We start from the raw sequence: 21,269 nt of genomic DNA, 5'->3' as shown, positions 1-21,269 counted from the left end.
TCCCTACAGCGCATTAGTGAGCATTAGCTCATTTTCAGTGGATAGTAAACTTAAAACTGTTAACAATAACAATGTTAACTATAATACGATATAAAACTGTGGTATTCTTCAAAACAATTTTCTTCGATTCTTAAAAGAATAACCGAAATCAGTTTGTTTGAACGTCTACTGATAAAAACTATGAGAAAAGTTAGAACGCATATTATCTTTATTTTTCACATTTTACCCCATAACTCCCGAACCGGAAGTCGGATCCAAATAATATTCAGGATTTTTTATGGGATCTCAAGACCTTTCATTTGAATCTAAGTTTGTGAAAATCGGCTCAGCCATCTCCGAGAAAAGTTAGTGCAAAAAAACTTTACATACACACACAGACATTTTGCGTACTCGACGAACTGAGTCGAATGGTATATGACACTCGGCCCTCCGTGCCTCGGTTCAAAAGTCGGTTTTCACAGTGATTGCATAACCTTTCTATATGAGAAAGACAAAAATTGATGAACTTATTAATATAAATGAATTTTTCATTATTTTTCACATGTTTGTATATAACCCAAAAATTAAAGCAATGACATGTACATTTTTCTGCACTAAAATATTGAAATTATTACCAGAAACAATGTATTAATGAACAAAATCATGTATCCGTTCAAAGAATCTCAAGAAATTTGGTACAAATACAGAGAATTTCTATTATTGAGTAAATTTTGCCGGAAATTATAGAAATTGTAGAATGGATTTTCGCAGCATTCAATATTTCTGAACCTCTAAAAACCATCATAACGGCATTCCTTCCAATAGCTACAACTTATTTGAAACAGTTATAAGTTCAATGGCCAATTGTATCAGGGTTTGTATCATTTGATGGATAATTTATCATCCGCCGCAAATGATCAAATCACTGTCCTGCAGTGGAATTGTCGAAGCATCATGCCAAAACTTGATTCAATTAAAATTTTGTTGCATAGTCAAAAATGTGATGTATTTGCTTTGTGCGAAGCATGGCTTACATCAAACATAGCCTTAAATTTTAATGACTTTAACGTTATACGTCTCGAAAGACACTCTCCGTATGGCGGAGTGCTTTTAGGAACTAAGAAAAGCTATTCCTTTTACAGATTTAATATTCCTTCGACTTCTAGCACAGAAGTAGTTGCTTGTCAAATAAACATTGAAGGAAAGGACATTTGAATTGCTTCGGTGTATATTCTTCCAAGAGCTCAAGTTGGACAGAAACAACTTAATGAAATGGTCGAAGCCCTCCCTGCTTCACGATTGATTCTGGGAGATTTCATCTCGCACGGAATTATAAGGGGTTCCGTTTACAATGATAGCAGATCATCTCTAATATATAATATTTGCGTCAATTTTAGCATGCACACTTAAAAATTTTTACATCTTATTAGATGCACATAAATGGAGCGTCGCAATTCACGCAAACTTACGTGGAAGAACATTTAACATAGCTATTGGAGACATTTTGTCGAAGGTTTGTCAAGAGAAACCTCAATGATCACTCTTTGAAATAGCTTTCTCCAAATGATGGTTCCATTGATAGCCCCTTTTCAACGATGGAATTTTCTATAGCACTCATGTCTTGTAACAATAATGCTCCTGGGTTAGACAAAATAAAATTCAACTTGGTGAAGAATCTGCCCGACCTTGCAAAAACATGTTTGTTGGAATTGTTCAACAAATTTCTTGAGCAAAATATTGTTCCACCTGACTGGAGGCAAGTGAAAGTTATCGCCATTCAAAAGCCGGGGAAACCAGCTTCCAATCACAACTCATATAGACTTATTGCTATGTTGTCCTTCTGGCAAAAATGAGCCGTTTTTCTTGGGCAAAATAATACAATGTCTGAACGACATATTGAATAATAATTATCAAATCACAATAGTTTGGGTCCCGGTTCATTGCTCCATTCCATGCAATGAAAGAGCCGATATTTTAGCCAAACGTGATGCTATTGAGGGTGAAATTTATGAGACCGATTGCTTTCAACGAATTCTATAGCGCGTCTCGCCAAAGAACACTTGCGAGCTGGCAACAGAGCTGCAAATTGTCAGTCATGTCAAATGACCTTGACAGACTGACTAAAATCATCGTCAACTGTAATCGATACGATCAAAGTTTCTGTCAAATGAGATACTCGATAGTTCAATGACCAAGTAGAAGTATTCTCAGTCAAAGACAGGTGACGCATTTTATTCTCTCTCTCATTCTCCTATTCCCTGTTGAAGTGAAAAAAATCCATGAGAGGACTAACATAAACATAAATTGATAAAGTTAATTGTTCTTTGTAAAAAGTCATCGGTTTCGGAGTTTATTGGTGTACATGAATTTAATTCAATGTTTATGCTGCTTGATTAATATTTAGTCATATCGTAATCAAGCAGTGACAGGAGAAAGGAAGATAATATCAATAGCATCGGCAATTAATGAGCGTCCTGGTGAGTATAATATCAAGAGAATTTAAGTTATGACAGATCGGCTCTCAGACACTCAATATATGATGATTGGTAGAGCCTGGTTGGCAGCAGTCCAGTGACATAAACTTTCCAATCTTCGTCGTGCAAAGTTGCTCGTTGATAGTAACATTTAGCAGCGCTGGCTGGCAAGCTTCTTGGGATAAAGATGATCTGGGTCGGTGGATGCACTCAATTATTCCTAAAATATCGACAAAGGCATGGTTCAGGGGACTGGATGTGAATAGGGACTTCATTCGTGTGATGTCCAGACTCATGTCCAATCACTACACGTTAGATGCACATCTCCTTCGAATTTCCGAGACTAATCATTGTGCTTGTGGTAAAGGTTATCGCGATATTGATCATGTCGTTTGGACATGCGTGGAATATGGTCATGTCAGATCTCAACAAATAAATTCCTTGCGTAGCCAAAGTAGACTATTCGATGTTCCAGTTCGCATCCTTCTTGCTTGTCGTGACCTTACTTTCATGAAACTCCTTTATCATTTCATTAAGTCCATTGGAGTTCCAATTTAAATTTTATTTATGTTAGACTGTTTTCTCTTCCATGAGTTCAGCCAATAGCCAACCTGAAATAGTTATAAGATCATGTACAAAATAAATGTATTTTATTTGATGTAATTTATAATAACAAATCGCTTGATAAAAACCATCATACTAATATGATATTCGAAATATATTAGGTTTAAAGTACCATGTATTGTGGATGACACGGCGAAGAAAAACTTATGTATATTATATATGACATAAACTTATTGATGGAAAAAATAGTTATACTCGATCGTCTTTTTCCGTTTTTTTCTCCGAATTTCATTTGAAACCTATTGCGCCACAAAAAAGCGGAAACTTGGAACGACCAAATGGAAATTAAAGAGTACAATTTAAATGCTTGGGAAGTGAATTCTTCGTGCTATTACAATTGAATAATGAAGTGAAATAGTTTAATATGAAATTGTTTAATACAATTTCCATTGATCACATCTTTCATATGACGTATTCCGTATCTGTCAGTGAACCTTCTCAGAACTCCTGCAAAAGCTAGCATTTTTTCTGATACCACATTCTCCTCGTGTTGTGGAATAGTTCTATAACTACCGTTTGATTGTTTTCTAAATGTTATTTGGACGCAATGCCCAAAAAAGTATGCATCCAAGCATCACTCTTGCTAAGAATCACAGACAGACAGAAGGCCGCAGCTGGGAAGGAACTGTCATCGAAAAATAATTAGAAAAAAAAAAAACTACATCACTACGAGATACATTATGTCTACATATATATTTAACTTCAGCTGTCAGATTCACAGATTGTAAATAGATTTAACACACAATCCCACCTTAACATAGTATTCCCGAAAATTCCCCGTGGATAATGAATCCCCTATCCTCAGGAAGGCGAAACGAGTCGATTGTCTACCGCTGAGCGTGCCGTGGTCGGCACTCGTAGACACCCACACAAGTAAATTTCAAAGAAATGCACAATAGCACTAATGCAAACGAAAACAACAATTCACATCAACTTACAATGTACCACTATTTAACTAAGCGAACAACATTCCGCCCGTTCAACTCTTGCCCCGTTGCGGTGGCGGTGGCGACGGCGGATTGATTCCTTTCCGCTTGCGGAGGGATTCCGTTGGTCCTTGCGTGGGCCTAAGGAGCTGCCGAAAGTTGAAAGGACCCAGGTACGAGTCGGCGTTTTTGTTCTTCTGAAAGATGATTGCCTGTTCGACGGAGTCGAAAGAATTCAGCGAGTTAGATCCGCTGCTGCCCGTACTCAAGCTGCTGCTGTTGGAGCTGATGTGGTTCTTGACGCCGCGCAGATTCGGAGTTTTGACGTCGATGTTCAGATACTTCGACACGTTAAAATTTTGGTACTCCTTCGAATCCAGGGTGGACGAGTGCGACTGGTGACTGCCCTTGCTGGATTCGAGTTCCGCGAATGACGTAACGTGTGGACTGAACCGGTAAACTCCGTTCATCAGTTCGCAAACCCCCTGCCCGCAGCTCAGGTTGCTCTCTTTCTGACTGGAAGCCTTCCGGCGGTGATTCAGCAGAAAGTGCGTATCGCCGAACATTCGCATCACCGGACTTTTGCTGTCGATTTTCGTTTCCTCCGAGATGTTCTGGTAGTCGTGCTGATCGATGATTCGCTGCTGCGGTGGCTGCGGCAATGGCATCGGGGCCTTCTTTTTCGGTTCCTTGCGGGACTTTTCCGCCGAACCACTGAACGCCGACAACCCAGCGGAGTTCGGTGATGCCGATTTGACTTTATCTTTTTTGGCTTTTTTCTCCTTCTTTTTGCGCTCCTTATTTTCTTTCTCTTTGATCTTGTACTCGTGTTTGGAACTTGGCTTTTTAACCTTTCCCTGACCATTCGTTGGTGATTGGTTGTGTTGTTCTTGTTGCTGTTGTGATTGCTGCTGCCCGTTTTGTTGTTGTTGTGGTTGCTGGTGATGTTGGATATGGTGGAACGGCATATCCTGATACCGCTGCTGGTGCGGATTAGATTGAGGTGAAGTTTGCTGATCCACGTTGTTGGGAGAGTAACGAAGAACTTGGTGTCCATTCGGATTGAGATAACTGAATGCGGGGATATGTCGAATCGGGGCCGGTTCCTGATGATTGTTGGATCTGGAAAAGAGGGCACGTAAAGTTGTTAGGCACTTTCATAAAAGACACTTGAAGCTAGGAAATGGAGGCTGTTTCCGTATTCGGCTACGATTTTTGTTATGAGCTTAGTGTTGAAAATGTTTTCGAGAAAAGGTGAGCAGCTTCTAAACTATAGAAAACGTATACGAAACTCCTATTAGATCTTACCACTTCCTTCTCATATAGAAGACGGACTCGTTTTGCTGGAACGTCTGTGGCCCCGGCCAGTACTGGTGTGGATGTTTCAGATTCTGTACAGCTCTTGGATTCTGAATAGATCTTCATCCGTTGGTATTAGAAATCAGGTTAGTAGTGTTAGTTACAGTTAAAGTGCAGCGGTATAAAATTAACAAATTGCAAATCATATCTAATAGTGATAGTTGTTATTCTTGGTTAAGTCGTTAACACTGCTCAGATTATTGAATTTGCTGATCCGATAGGCCATTTGGGTGCTTTGTTTATGGCAGCGTGAAAGATAAAATAGTGAAGTCAAATCTAGGGGTCAAAGGTGCTAAAGTATCTATCCAGCTCGCAAAGATTCATGCGTCGTAAAAATCCCCAATCACATACTCAACACCTTACCTGCCCATCCCCTTGAATTTATGGTCCTGAGCCGCCTCGGTCGCCTGGATTGCGTGGTGCCAGTTGTTCGATAGTTGCTGCTTGCGTTCGCTCAGCTCTACCATTCGGTCTCCAAGGATTTCATTACGGTTGATGTCCACCCGTTGCTGCAGCTGTTGCTGTTGGAGGTTCCGTTGTCTGCTCGGCGCCACAATGCCAATGGAAATGGGTGGAAAAACAAAGATGACGGTCAAAATGAATCATAAAAAATAAATCAAACGGCTTGGATGCAAAACGAGCCCGAAACGAGTATTCTAGCAAATATACCAGCTGGAAACCAGGAATGGCCATTTGTCATATTCAACAGATTTCATGAAATCCAGAGAAAAGTTCCCGCTACCGAAGCATTATGCAACATGAAAATCTAATAATTTAACGGCTGACACTCCTGGCCGGCATGAGCAACAAAAAAAAATTGAACTTCACTTAAGGGAATTCCAATTTTGTGAGTGGTTAAAATCGTTCCAGTGATAATCCGGTTGAAACCATTTTGGAATTAATCATAGGAGCAATTCCTGCAATTATGTAATAGAGAAAGACTTTCGCCTAAACAAGTAGGTTTTAACAATTAAAGTTTTTGAGGTGCCTTGACAAAAATTTTCCATTTCGGTGTGTGATAAGTTTTTGTTCGAGAATATTTCTTTGATTGATGGAATTCGATTAGATCAAACTGGTAACTTTTTCACCGACGTGTTGTTCAACAATATCGGAAATAAGATAAGCACAAATAAAACTTTGCAGAAAAACTGATGGGATGCTCTTCTAGTGATTGGACGATGGGTTTGATGTGGTGACCGACATTTCGTTCCCGCATCAAACCTCCATTTATGCAATAATCGGAAGTTCGTAAATCGAATCATGACGTAAAAAAAAGTTTGCGTTATTTGGAATTTTCAACGCAAAAAGATTTCCTTAAGTATACGTATCATTGGAATTGCATAATATAATAGATAATTTTGGAACGAAAATCAATATTTCCAGGAGAAGGATGTTCAAAGTCGCTTCAATATCCAAGATAACAACTTTCGGTTCATCGATATTCGTTACAAACCATTAGAATATTTTCAGAATGGCTTTGATAAGTAGATGTCAGAAAACGATGCATATTTTTGGAACGGTTTTCATGAGCAGACGCTTACATTTTTGAAAAGGTACTACAATAACTGCGGTAGATCTGAATTATAGCCGAAATGAGTGAAAAATACTAAAATACTAATCAAAGCAGCTTCAAATTACCAAGACGTTTCAAGCTAGACAAAAAGTGAGGGCAAATTGTCAAAACTCGTCATAGTTTTCAAATTTGAAACACTAAGCAGTGCCCTAAATTAGGTAAAATTCTGGAGCTGGAGCAGATGGCTTTGTCATCTTGGAATTCAAAACCACCTCAAACATCGTTTTCCTACACCTACTTATCAAATCCGGTCCGGAAATACCCATATCGTAAGGGTTTTCAAGGAATATCAATGAACCGGAAGTCGCCATTTTGAATTTCCAAAATAACTCAAGCATATTTTTCCGGAATGTACTCTTTAAACCCGTTCCTAAAATTCCCATATTGTAGTATTTTCCATGGAATATGAATGAACCACAAATCATTTTCATTATATGCAAACAAAACTTCTTTTTACGAAGTAGGTTTGTAAAAAAGTTTTCGTACACAGAGGTTTGGGAGTACACTTTTTTGTTGTCTTACTTTTTCTGTCAGCTTATCACTAGAGAACCGCCTTGGAGTGGTGGCAGCTGGCCAATTCGACCCAAAAGATAAATTACCTTGTGCTTGCGAATGATCGGGAATACTCCGGTCAAGCATGTCATCGCCGAGAATGTGACGAATATGAATACTCGAATCGATGGATATTGGATTTTGCGAGGAAAGTTTGTCCAGATTCTGTTCCTACGCATAGCATTATTAGGGAGTCTTCTCCAAATGATGATTACATTGATAGCCCGTATTCAATGATGGAATTTTCCATAGCACTCATGTCTTGTAACAATAACGCTCCTGGGTTGGACAGAATTAAATTCAACTATGTGAAGAATCTGCCCGACCTCGCAAAAAAACGTTTGTTGGAATTGTTCAACAAGTTTCTTGAGCAAAATATTGTCCCACCTGACTGCAAGTGAAAGTTATCGCCATTCAAAAGCCGAAGAAACCAGCTTCCAATCACAACTCATATAGACCCATTGCAATGTTGTCCTGCATCAGAAAATTGTTCGAAAAAATTATTCTACGACGTCTTGACACTTGGATCGAGACGAACGGTTTGTTGCCAGATACTCAGTTTGGTTTCCGTAGAAATAGAGGGACGAATGATTGCCTTGCATTACTTTCGTCTGACATCCAAATTGTCTTCGCTCAAAAACAACAAATGGCATCTGTATTTTTAGACATTAAAGAAGCATTTGATTCAGTTTCCATTGATGTTCTTTCAGACAAGCTCCACCAACATGGACTTCCACCGGTTATAAATAATTATTTGCATAACCTTTTGTCAGAGAAATGCATGTATTTTTCACATGGCGATTTGGCAACATTCAGAATTAGCTACATGGGTCTTTCGGAAGGCTCATGCCTGTCCGCTCCTGTATAGTTTCTATGTAAAAGACATTGACATAATAACTCCATGTACCCTAAGACAATTGTCAGATGATGGCGTGGTTTCAGTTACTGCATCCAAAGCTACTGATCTGCGAAAACCATTGCAAGATACCTTAGATAACTTGTCCGTTTGGGCTGTTCATCTGGGTATCGAATTCTCTGCGGAGGAAACAGAGTTAGTCGTCTTTTCAAAAAAGCATGATCCCGCGCAGCTTCAGCTTCATTTGTTGGGAAGAATGATCCAACAGGTTTTGACTTTCAAATACCTCGGGGAGGACACATTAGGTATCTGATAACAAAATGCCAACAAAGAGTAAATTTTCTTCGAACAATAACAGGATCTTGGTGGGGTGCTCATCCGGAAGATCTAATAAAATTGTTTCAGACAACGATACTTTCAGTGATGGAATATGGATGCGTTTGCTTTCGTTCCGCTGCGAACTCTCATATTACTAAACTGGAGCGAATTCAGTACCGTTGTTTGCGAATTGCCTTAGGCTGCATGCACTCGACACATACAATGAGTCTTGAAGTTCTGATTGGAGTTCTTCCATTGAAAGATCGTTTTTGGGAGCTTTCGTCGCGAGATGTGAGGTACTGAGTCCCCTAGTTATTAAAAACTTCGAAAGGCTAGTTGAGCTTCAATCTCAAACAAGATTCTTGACAGTATATTTTAACCATATGTCACAGGAAATCAACCCTTCAAGATATATTCCCATCGGTGTCATCCTCCTAAATGTCCTTGACTCAACTCTATTTTTCGACACATCCATGCAGCGTGAAGTGCGTGGAATCCCGGAACACCTTCGCTCGATGGAAATCCCAAAAATATTTACAAGTAAGTTCAGGCATACTGACTCTGAGAAAATGTTTTACACGGACGGATCGCGAATTGAAGAAGCGACAGGGTTTGGTATATTCAACAATAATGTTTCCGCCTCATTCAAGCTTCAAGAACCTGCATCTGTTTATATAGCAGAGTTAGCAGCAGTTCATTATAGCTTGAATGTAATCGTCACATTATCTCCAAACCATTATTTCCTCTTCACAGATAGTCTGAGTGCAATTGAAGCCATTCGCTCAAACGCTGCTGGCAAAAATGAACCGTTTTTCTTGGGCAAAATAAAACAGTGCCTGAACGACATATTGAACAATAATTATCAAATCACAATAGTTTGGGTCCCGGCTCATTGCTCCGTTCCAGGCAATGAAAGAGCCGATATTTTAGCCAAACGTGGTGCTATTGAGGGTGAAATTTATGAGAGACCGATTGCTTTCAACGAATTCTATAGCGCGTCTCGCCAAAGAACACTTGCCAGCTGGCAAGCTTCTTGGGATAATGATGATCTGGATCGGTGGATGCACTCAATTATTCCTAAAATATCGACAAAGGTAAGGTTCAGGGGACTGGATGTAAGTAGGGACTTCATTCGTGTGATGTCCAGGCTCATGTCCAATCACTACACGTTAGATGCACATCTCCTTCGAATTGGACTTTCCGAAACTAATCATTGTGCTTGCGGCGAAGGTTATCGAGATATTGATCATGTCGTTTGGACATGCGTGGAGTATCGTGATGTCGGATCTCAACTAATAAATTCCTTGCGTACCCAAGGTAGACTATCCAATTTCCCAGCTCGCGACATTCTTGCTTGTCATGACCTTACATACATGAAACTTATTTATTTTTTCATGTTAGACTGTTTTCTCTTTCATGAGTTTAACCAATAGCCAGCTATCTTACATTGAATAAAAATGATGAACTGATACAAACAAACCTGAAATAGTTATAAGATCATGTACAAAATAAATGTGTTTTATGTATTGAAATTTCTAATTGCAAATCGCTTGATAAAAACCATCATTCTAATATGTTATCCGAAATGTATTAGGTTTAATGTACTATGTATTGTGGATGCCACGGCGAAGAAAAGCTTATGTATATTGCCTATGAAATAAACGTATTTATGAAAAAAAATGTAATAAATTAGATCTTCGTGCCACTTGGACGCAAGGTTCATCAAATGTGCATATCTAACACATGGATCAATTAGTCCCGAGACTAAAACAGAGATGGCGCTCGTAATAAACCAGTAACCTCGTCTTTCTAGAGTATTAACCTTTGCTTGAAACGGGTCAAAATTTTAAGTCGATCCGACCAGAAACAGCTCAGTTATCGAGGTTGGAGTAAAGTCGTTTTGTAGTTTGTTTAAAAAATGGAAAAAACCGAGTTTCGTGTTTTGATAAAACATTGTTTTTTAATGGGTAAAAACACCGTGCAAGCAAAACAATGGATTGAAAAATGTTATTCGGACTCTTGTCCATCAAAAGCAACGATTTGTCGGTGGTTCGCCGAGTTTAAACGTGGTCGTACCGACACAAATGACGCGGAACGCTCGGGTAGACCTGTGGAAGCCGTTACACCGGAAAATGTGAGTGAAGTGACAAAAATTATAATGAAAGATCGTAAAGTGAAGCTCCATGAGATTGTTGCGATGACACAGATATCATATGGAAGTGTATTTACTATTGAGAAAAATGGAGCATGAAAAAGGTTTTTTCCAAGTGGGTGCCGCGATTGCTTTCGATGGAACAAAAACAGCAACGAGTCGATGAAAAAAAAATTGGAAAAACGTTGGAACCATTGTATCACCCTAAAAGGTGATTATGTTGATGAATAAAAAAAAATTTTGCAAAAAAAATATTGTTTCCATTGTTAGTCTCGGGACTTATTGATCCATGTGTTATGTGGAGGGGAAGAACTTGTTATGCTCGGAGAACTTTCGTTACTTAAATTGTAGGTAAAAAATCACCATCGCAAATTTCACGAAAGACATTTTTACATAATATAAGATAGTTTTCGTATGCTTTCAACGTGGTTCGCTTGAGACTTTAGGTGATTTAGATGAAAATTTTACATATTGGAGGAATTGGGGTAAAATAGCGATCAAAACGTTTCGTGCGGCCAGTGTAGGTTCTTCCATTCGATTCTCCAGACATTTTTACATAAAATCAAGCTATTTCAGTAGACCGCACTCGATTTTTCAAGTTACAGAACAAATACTACAGAAAACCCTAAAACTGCTGGACATGTGGGGTAGAACGAACAGGATGGCGATTCGTGCGACCATTAAAAACCATTCCATTTTATGGATTTTTGTCGTGAATACGATTTACTTTACTATGGGGTGCCTTTTCAAAATTTACCCTCTGAGAGAGTGATAAGTTTTTGATCGTGAATATCTCTTGTTGTATCTAACGAATCAACATAATTTTTGCTACACTCCATCAGAAATATGATCACAATTTTATGATAAAATTATCAGTTGTGTGACATAATCTCAAATAATTCAAAATTAAACTTTTGGTATAAACGAGCATCAAAGGGGATAATCCATGAGGCGCGTTTGCCTTTTTCGTATTTTAAAGCTCATAGCTCAGTGATCTGTGAAAGGATTCATATAATCTAACTACCAATAGAATCGAAATTTTTCAACTTAAATGTGTATAGCAAAAGCATTGAAGTTTTCAATTTCTATTGAAAAACCTGTCTCATTTGACCCATGTCAACACCAGCCAATCAGAACGCGTTCTGAGGAAGAGAACAAAATATCTGCTGCTGTACAACAAATCGTTCGAGAAAATGTTCCGGAAAGTGTTTAATATCGTAGTGAGCTCCTCATTTTGGTCTTTCTGAATGCTAGAAACGAATCCCTACAGCATATTGATAGTTGATTTCAATAAATTATGCAAATCCGAAATGAAATAATCAACATTAAAATTCTGTATGCGGCTATTTTTATAGCCGTTAGGACCGTAAATTAGTGAAAAAGCTACAAACGAAATCAGGTAAAAACAAACCTCTCAACAAAAATTGGGTTAGTTTGGATTCTATCGCCACTGCGAGCAGATGTATTTTGTGTCGTTTGCAAAGCTAGTTTCGCTTCCGACAAGAGCGATTACGTCTCAGCTGCCAGTCATTCACATTGGTGAAAAAACAACGGTGGAGAGCATTACACAAAATCAGCCGTTCTAATGGCTCTAAAAGTTTTCTAAAGAACTATTAGGATTTCTTGCTCGCAAATTGAAGGTAAATATCCTCAGTTTAGTTCAAATCTAGAACTGTTTGATTTGATTTTTGCACTTTTCGCTGTGTGAAATTCGCAGTAATCTAGATCAAGTGAAGCCTTCTTTGTTTTTTGCGTAAAATGTGGAAAAAGGGAATGCTTGCATAATTCATACAATTGATCTACTAATTGATATTCGGAAGTGTTAAGGAACATGTCAATTGTTTTCGTATTCACGACATCCAGTTATGTCTCTGACATTACCCACCCGCCTTTTATACATAAGAAACACTCTAGCCTTTTTCCATAGTTCCCGATTTCTTGCGGGTTTCCTGGTTTTTTTTTCCACTGTGCAATGGTAGAAATGTGTCATATTTAACGAAAGTTCGCCTCAGAAGACGTAAATGCAAGAAAAAATCTTCTATGTCCATTTTGAAATTTCCCATTGGTCTTAGAAGCCGTCCAGTAGTACAACTTTCCTCATTAGCAGGTTCTGCAGGTCTCCCTTCAACTGATATATCCTACAGTTAGCATTCGAACGGCATCACTAGCAATACTTTTTAATAGCAGATCACAAAACAAAATACACGAGGAGAAACGAAAAGGACAACCTTGACCACATGCTTTCGCTATCTCACGCTCTCACTCGCACTCACTCATCCCCATTTATAAACCCAGAGGATAAACCAGGCGAATAGCATGGACGCTAGCAGCAAAGCCAGAAACAGATGCAAAAACCTTTGCGAGCGCAGATTGCGTTCCAGTTCATAGAACGGCATATCCCACGGGGAGATGTCATCGAACTCGGTTGTCATCGAGGGGCTTGAGATTTAGATGAAGAATTGACATTCCATTAGATCTAGGTTGAAACCGTCACATACAGCAACGCAATGACTCACCTTTGGATCAGTTCCTTGGTCATCTCGTGGTCACAATCTCCCGCGCTGCGGAAGGAACTATATTTGGTAAACTCCCCCCCGGGTACTGTTCCCAGCAGCCCAGGGACAAGCACAAACCCCGGCGGCCGCTTGTACTCACTCGGTAGCTTCTCTATGGCATCCAGGGGCACTCCAGTTTTGGTGGCCCGTAGATTCTTGTGAACGTCCTGGTTCAGCATATGTACGTTTTGTGAGAATGCAATCAAATCCACCTGTTGATCCTTGGAGGACAACGGTTTGCTGGGTTGCGGTGCCGGAGCTTTCTTACGAATAGCTTCCTTACTAACATTGCTATTGTTATTGTTGTTGATGTTGTTGTGATTATTGTTCTTGCTCTTGTGGGTACGATAGTACCTTTGTATTATACGAGCAGCGTCTTCCTTGGTGAAACCTTCCTTTTGCATCATCCGTTGGGCTTCGACTCTATTTCTAGCGATTCCAAGGATGTATTTAGTTTTGGCTTCGACTTCAGGCGAAAGTTTAAGCTTCCGGATTGTATAGCCGCGATAGTAGCTTTGTATTACGATGGCCGCCTTTTCGTTTTCTTTGTTGTTCACATCCACGTTCTGCTTTTCGGACGGTTTGATCAAGTCTTGATTGGATAGCTGGTGGATCAATTTTGCCTTCGCGAAGGCTTGTTTGGCTTTGTTTTGTTCTGAAAGTAAGAATTTATGACAGCACCTACAAAACATTTACGAACAACCAAACTCACCATTATTTTTCTTCTCTCTCGCAACACGTTCCTTTTCCAGTCGCTCCTGTTCGATGCGTTCCTTCTCCTGTCTTTCGCGCAGCATTCTGTTCATACGACGGCGCGTCAACCAGCCACGGACGTGCTTCTGCAAGGTGACTGCACTCAGGGCTACCCGTTGCATTTTCTCCCGCTTGACACGAGCTCTGGCCAACCAACGTCGAATACAAGCCTGCACCAGCACAATCTTACGAACCTGTGAAACAGGAAAAATATATACTCAGAAAGAATGTTCAAAACACAATTAGGCCTTCAATCGTACATGCTCCTCGTATAGTTTGGACAAATACTCGATATGGTAGTACTTGAGGAACACCTTGGACTTCCCGAGTGCCCATCCATCCATTTTTAGACGCACTAAAAGTAAACGACATGATTCCCGGCTAGCGACGACGCGTTCCTCGAATCCGTACCCGAGGAAGTAGTATCTGAGAAGAAGAAGAAAAAGAAAAAGAAAATCTTTATAAGACAGATTTAGTTCACGATTTTAAATCACACGAACCTCTTCAAGAACTCAGCGAACGCCAACCGATGACTGAATCCATGCTGACGGATTCGAATCGTCTCCAGCACTCCTGTGTAGCGCAACTGTTTCAGCACCTTGCTCGGTTCGAAGTTCTTGGCGGCTTTCACGTCATTTGGCTTAATGCATCGGATGAACTGTGGAGATCCGGTGACCATTTTCTGGAGTAGATCCATTAGCGAGTAGCGGAAATAGGTAGCCACCGTTTGCTGAGCTCTAGACTGCGAAGCCAGACCACGGGAATTGAACTTTTCCTACGAGAGAGGGAAAGAGAGCGTTATTTTGTGACGAACCGTCGAATCGAAGAAGCGAAATGAGACCAACCTTTGTATCGACCTTGATAAAATTGGACACGTTCTGTCGCGATCCAGTGTCCTGAATAGCCGAGTACAGATTCCCAGTCTTGGTGATCGGACACTGGAACAGAAAACGGATCATGTCGTACTGACTCTGCCGAATCAGTTGGATAATCTCCGCCGGTAGGAAATTGCGATTCTTTTCCAGGAAACCATCCGCCTGGTAGACGACGCGACCGGCAAAATGGTGAATGGCGAAGCACACGGCGTCCGATTTCGGGCGCTGGTAGAATTTGGACTTGATGTTGTTATGGAATTTTTCTGCAGGTAAAATCAATAAGGCAATCATAGTAAAGCTTTTGTTCTTGTTGTTAGTGAAGGTAATACGTACCAATCAGCGACTTATCGTTGGATCTCGGAAAACGAGATTCTTCGTCAAGCAGGGCCAATAAACCGAGCGGTCGACTCAGGAGCATATCCAGAACGGGACGATTGTCAGCGAATTCTACCATATCGACCGGAATTCCCTCAGCCATGTATTCCTAGAAAGAAAAAAAAACGAGTTAAATCGCGAAAAACTCATAACATTCTGCTTCCAGAAAATAAGAAATAATATATAACACAACAAGAAATTAGTGGTTTTGTATTTCTGTCTTATAAAAGTAGCAAAATACGTTGCAGTAATTTTAAACAAACAATTTTTGCAATCTGATTAAGAATAAACTGTCCCACAATGATTTGTTATTTGGATAGGCCCCAAAGTATGCACCTAATCTCCTACAAGCCAGTATGAAAGAAGTGAGCTACAGGACAGCGACTCTGGCAAGCTATGCTATCCATTGAAAACTCAAGTTCGATTCAGATTCAGCACTCATCAATATTGACAAGGAGAGCTTACACATTCACACTCCAGAGGTGCGCGTTCAACATCAATGACAAGGAACCAAAATCGACGAATCTTCCACCTAAACAACAATTCTGTATAAAATGTTCAAAACGACGTATGTAACAATGAGAGATTCTCTTTGTTTACTTTCTCTTTTGATCGTTGCGAAATATTCCTACTTTTTTCGGTAATTTTTCCAGAGCAGATTAAAAGATGATAGCTTTAGTTATTATTATCGGTAAATGATTGGAGAGAAGGATTGCTAAGAGTGCCGTAATAATCAAAAGAGAAAGTAAACAAAGAGAATCTCTCATTGTTACATACGTCGTTTTGAACATTTTATACAGAATTCTATTCTATTTCTCTATCATTTTTCGTTACGTTACCAAGAAACTGAAGCAGAATAAATGGCGCGTGCATAGAAATCGACTTACCTTCACAAAAATAACATTCACTTCATTTTTCTCGCGAAAACATATATGTGTTTATACACTAATCGCATTTAAATTAAATTAGCTAGACATTGTTAGGATAGATTTTTGATGAATACGTTTGGAGCCGAGATATTCATTGAACAAATTGAAAGTTGCCGTTTTCAGCTATGCAATTCTTCCTTCAGAAAAAAGACTTTCCCGACCGCTAAAGTCGATGAATCATTCTGAAATTTTCACAGAATGATCTAAATTAATTTTCTAAGAGATTTCGGTTGAATTTTTTTATATTCGTCACCGTTTCTGAAAATATCAGATTTGAAGCATGATAATAGTTCTCTGAAACACCCTAAAACACACTGGTTTTAGACCTTTAAGGGTTATTGTTTTCAAGTTGATCTATTGAAAACATAATACATAACAAACAGTGTTGGTGATTGCCGAAAATTTGACAGAAGCTGCTATATTGCTATCTATATTGTATACAACATTTTCAATCCGGTACAAGATGCTACACACGGAAAGATCGAAATTAGTATTTTGGCGAAAAAATTAGTTGATTTTCTGATTTTAGTTAGTTATTTTTTGAGACAACTAAAAAAATCTTACTTTTGCTAATTTAGATTTTTTAATTCTAATATTAAAATATTTGTTGAAATGACTTTTTACCTTTTTTTATAAATATAAAAAATAGGTATAGAATTCGCTCAAACTTTAGAAAAATTTTCCGAGGCCCGGAGGGCCGAATGACATATACCAATCGATTCAGCTCGACGAACTGAACAAATGTCCGTGTGTGTGTGTACAGGGTCCGGCACTCGAAGTGTAACCAACTTCAGACCGCTCGCGCAGCTGACGCACGGGCATCAGCTCTCTAGAAATTTGCTAAATGATAGTTCGGAGTTGTATTGTTTACAAGCGCAAGAAAGCATTTTGCCAAAAGTGAACGCGAAAAAAAAATCTTGACTTGAGAGAGCGAAGGAGTTGCTTCGTTTGGCCGAAAGCGGTCAATTTCCGAACATTGTATTTTCTGACGAGAAAATTTTTCCAATAGAGCAATTCGTAAACTCTCAAAACGATAGGGTTTACTTGACCGACCGTTCATACGAGAATTTGAGTCATCGATTGGCCACCAGGAGGCAGCACCCGCAACAGATAATGGTTTGGGCCGCTGTAACCGCAGATGGGCGCTCTCCAATCGTTTTCATCGAGCCTGGCGTCAAGGTAAATGCGACATATTATCGGGAAAGTATTCTGGAGGTTGCTTTGAAGCCGTGGGCAGACAAACATTTCAGTGGCAGACCATGGACGTTTCAGCAGGACTCGGCACCGTCTCACAAAGCTCGAGTGAACCAAGAATGGCTGAAAAACAACGTTCCGAACTTCATCACGTCCACACAATGGCTCTCGAATTCACCAGATGCGAATCCAATGGATTATTCTCTTTGGGCCATTTTGGAGAGCAAAGTCCGAACTAAAAGATATACCAGTCTCGAGGCGCTGAAAAAAGTTATTGTCCGCGAGTGGGCCTAAATACCTGCAAGTCACATTCGGCAGCTTGCGATTCGTTTTTTGACCGTCTCAAGGCCATAGTCAAGGCAAAAGGTGGTCATATCGAGCAAAAGTGAATTGATTCTGAATTTTGTTTTGATCGAATTTTGATCAAACTAGTCGCAAATGAAAGGTCTCCCCGTCACCCAAAACGCTATTGAATGGTTTTGAGATCGGATGTTTACTTTTTGAGTTATACGAAGCTTTATGTCAAAATTTTCAGTTTTTTTACAGTATCTGTCACAATTGACCTTGAAAACAGAATATGTTTTCATACTTAGATTCCGCACGATAATACCTATCCAAAAAGCCATAGATTGTTAAAATTCGTCCATTTTTAACGGAGATATCGAAATTTTTGTGTAAACGACTTTTCCCCTTATTCCAGCAGTAGAAGTTTTGAGTGCTGTATGTCAAAGAAATGCTTGGGAGCAACGGAAAACACGATTTTTTATACTGTGACATACAATTGTTTCTAAGTACCAAAAAGACTGTGTACAGCATCCTTTTTCATGACAATTTGCCTTAGACCGATTTTAGCACGGTTCGTTTTTGGCAATATAATCTTTCGAATATGGCATATGTAAACCAGATAATATCAGCATCTTTGAGTTGAAAGTAATTCCATAATTATAATGATTTAAACTACTTACAGCAATAAAGACTAGAAAAACATACCTTTCATATACCATACAACTCAGTTCGTCGAGATCAGCAGATGCGTGCGTGACAAATAATTTCACTCAATTTTCTCGGAGATGGCTGAACCGTTAGATGGCAGAACCGATCTAAGATTCAAATGAAATCTAAGAATCATCTATGATTCAAATGAGAGGTCTTAAAATCCTATAAAATTTAGTCAGATCCGATTTCTGGTTTAGGAGATACAGGGTGATTAGTATAAAAATGTCCATTTCACATAAATTAATCAGGTTTATCGGGTTTGCTGATTTGGATAGTCGATTATGAAATAAATTTATTTCAGTTTAAGCGGTATTCAGTTTTCGATTCGGAATGTACCCCCGAATTTTAATTCGCACTACAATTTCTTAAAGATGTCTACACACTCCTCAGGTGAATTTAACTTATTTCGGCTACACCGATTTTAGAACTCCGGTTCCAGTATCGAATCGTTTCTCAAAGCTCAATCATTTTTTCAAAAAGGCCAAATCGAACTTCAAAAACAAAAATTCAAATTAAAGGACTTAAGGTCCCATACAAAATTGGGGAATTTTATCCGATTCTGGAATTACAGATGATGAGTTTTTAAAATTCATACCGATATAGAAGATGTAAATTGTTTGGCGTATTAATTTATGGCCATTCGAATAATTTTGGGTTATACTAGTTCCTGAATACCGGCTCTGGAAGTACCATAAATAATGACGAAAAACTCTAAAGTGGAACTTACTTCGACATCTCATGGAATGTTCAATCGATTGTCACACGTTAAGATTGAAATTCGATACGATTTGCAGATTTGAAATTACAAGGTAATGAGTGATTAAAATCTCAATTTGCCGTTTGAAACGACGATAATTAAAATAATGTCATGAGAACTAAAACACCTAAGAATATCCATGCAAAAAAACACATGCGGATTGATGAAAAAAGGTATCATCTCACTGCTAGGTGGATTAATCACGTTTTTGGTTTCATAACAGCTTTTCGACCCACACGAAGTTATCATCGAGTATTCCGAGTATTACGGAAAATTCGAGTATTCGAGTACTACGGAAAATTCATTGTGCGCATAATTGCGTACCACTGCGCACTGTTACCTTACCTTGCGCACTATTTGGAACAAGACACGATTATTTTGTGGCTTTCATGCTCGTAAGCAACATAATAATTGTAATCGTTCATTTGAGGATATTGAAAAACAAGGTTTTATGTTTCCATAGATGTGTTTATTATCTTGATATTGAAGTAATATTTTATTTGTAATACTTCAAAAAGCTTCAGGAATCAGAACTAATTGGCTCAAGTGGCACGTTCCCCTAGTTATTTGGAGATTTGTGCCTTGCCGCAGCTTCTCATCAACTTCCTGATGGGAAGGGAAGGATAAGAGGAACATGGAAGGGAATCGGGAAGTAGATGAACATGGAAGGGAATCGGAAAGCACAAAATATGAAGAAATAAATCGTCCTGCATCCCCGAAAGGATGCTGAACGATCTGCAGGTGCCAAAATGCAATGGCAATAAAACCTCCAACCCCCGATAAGATTTAGAGATTTTACAAAAGCGACACCATTCTGCATTCCCGGAAGAATGCAGAACGATTCGCTGTATGTACGAGCAGAAGTAAATTCGGTAATTCCCCTTAAATGATGCCAAACAATCTGCTTAAAACCTATTTAAGGTAAACACAGAAAGGATTCATTCACTCTAGGAAGAACGATGAACTCTTCTGACTATAGCTCCTTACCACATTGGGTGAGAAACGATAGAATATCCTTTAATTTTAGCTTCGCATACACAGACTCAACCATGTATGGAGAACCAAAATCCCGGATACGTAGTTGCGTCAATGCGGGACAGTTATATATCAGATGATATGAAGCACCATAATCGCATTCACACAAACCACACGAATAATACTCAGCACGTTGAATAATAGCCATGTGATACTGCAATGTCCAGTCAGAGCTCTGACCAGAATAATGCAATGATGCTTGGAAAAATGCAGCAGACACTTTGACATTTTCAGATTCAAATCTGGTAAAAATGTTTTTGTCTGAGCTCAAGTTTGCAAGCTGCGCCAGTTGCTGGCATGTTTGGATGCAGCCCAAGAACGAATCTTGTGCTTTATCCAACTAGTTGAAAGTGGTAAAGCTGGTTCCGGACCAACGAAATCATTCGATGCACCAGCTTTAGCCAACTAATCAGCCCATTCATTTCCAGTAATACCAGAATGGCCGAGTACCCATAAGAAGTAAACAGCATTTGAAATGCTGAGGTCATCAATTTGAGTTCGACATGCGATCACTAGATTCGACGGTGAATCATTCGAACTGAGTGCTTTTAAAGCTGCCTGACTGTCGGAACAAAAAAAATTCGTTTACCACAGATTCTCTGCTGAAGTGCCGATTGTATTCCACACAGAATCGCGTAGATTTCTGCTTGGAACACAGTACAGTATCTACCAAGTGAATGAGACTGCTCTAGCCTCATTTCACGACAGTAGACACCAGCACCAGCACGACCATTCAACAGAGAAGCGTCCGTATAACAAACTATGTGTTCTTCAAGTTGTCGTTCCAAACAACCAGACAACCATTCCTCACGAAGAGGATAGCTCACATTGAATGTTTTGAAAGGAAAACTGCATGTGAGAGTTAGGGCACTAGGAGCGAGTAAATACTCATCCCAGGTAACCATTTGAGAACACAAGCGAGTGTGGCTAGTGGCATAGTCTATAGGGTTACTGTTCCAAAGCCTTAAGGCGGTATGCAGAAGATAA

At 39.3% G+C, this 21,269-nt stretch overlaps 1 protein-coding gene across 8 annotated transcripts in view; it reads right to left on the bottom strand.

Moving 5' to 3' along the window:
- Positions 1 to 3,744: 3,744 nt before the first annotated feature.
- The window catches only part of LOC131438091 (myosin-IIIb-like), a 251,269-nt gene continuing 233,744 nt past the window's right edge, over positions 3,745 to 21,269 (bottom strand). For 6 of the 8 annotated variants that reach the window (XM_058607892.1, XM_058607889.1, XM_058607890.1 and 3 more), the window contains 9 exons: positions 15,330 to 15,480; positions 14,967 to 15,259; positions 14,622 to 14,896; positions 14,382 to 14,547; positions 14,081 to 14,315; positions 13,330 to 14,023; positions 13,169 to 13,252; positions 5,726 to 5,902; positions 5,382 to 5,595 (listed from right to left, as the gene is read on the bottom strand). In XM_058607892.1, the coding sequence (XP_058463875.1) occupies positions 5,511 to 5,595; positions 5,726 to 5,902; positions 13,169 to 13,252; positions 13,330 to 14,023; positions 14,081 to 14,315; positions 14,382 to 14,547; positions 14,622 to 14,896; positions 14,967 to 15,259; positions 15,330 to 15,480 (2,160 nt within the window). In that variant the 3' untranslated portion in view covers positions 5,382 to 5,510. Of the gene's footprint in view, positions 5,126 to 5,381; positions 5,596 to 5,725; positions 5,903 to 13,168; positions 13,253 to 13,329; positions 14,024 to 14,080; positions 14,316 to 14,381; positions 14,548 to 14,621; positions 14,897 to 14,966; positions 15,260 to 15,329; positions 15,481 to 21,269 lie in introns of those variants that run through there. The other 2 variants (XM_058607896.1, XM_058607895.1) reach the window with 2 other exon arrangements.

Source organism: Malaya genurostris, chromosome 3 (assembly GCF_030247185.1).
Source record: "Malaya genurostris strain Urasoe2022 chromosome 3, Malgen_1.1, whole genome shotgun sequence".
Classification (NCBI taxonomy): Eukaryota; Metazoa; Arthropoda; class Insecta; order Diptera; family Culicidae; genus Malaya; species Malaya genurostris.
The sequence above is the reverse complement of the archived record's forward strand: the minus strand, read 5'-3'. Positions and strand labels throughout refer to the sequence as shown.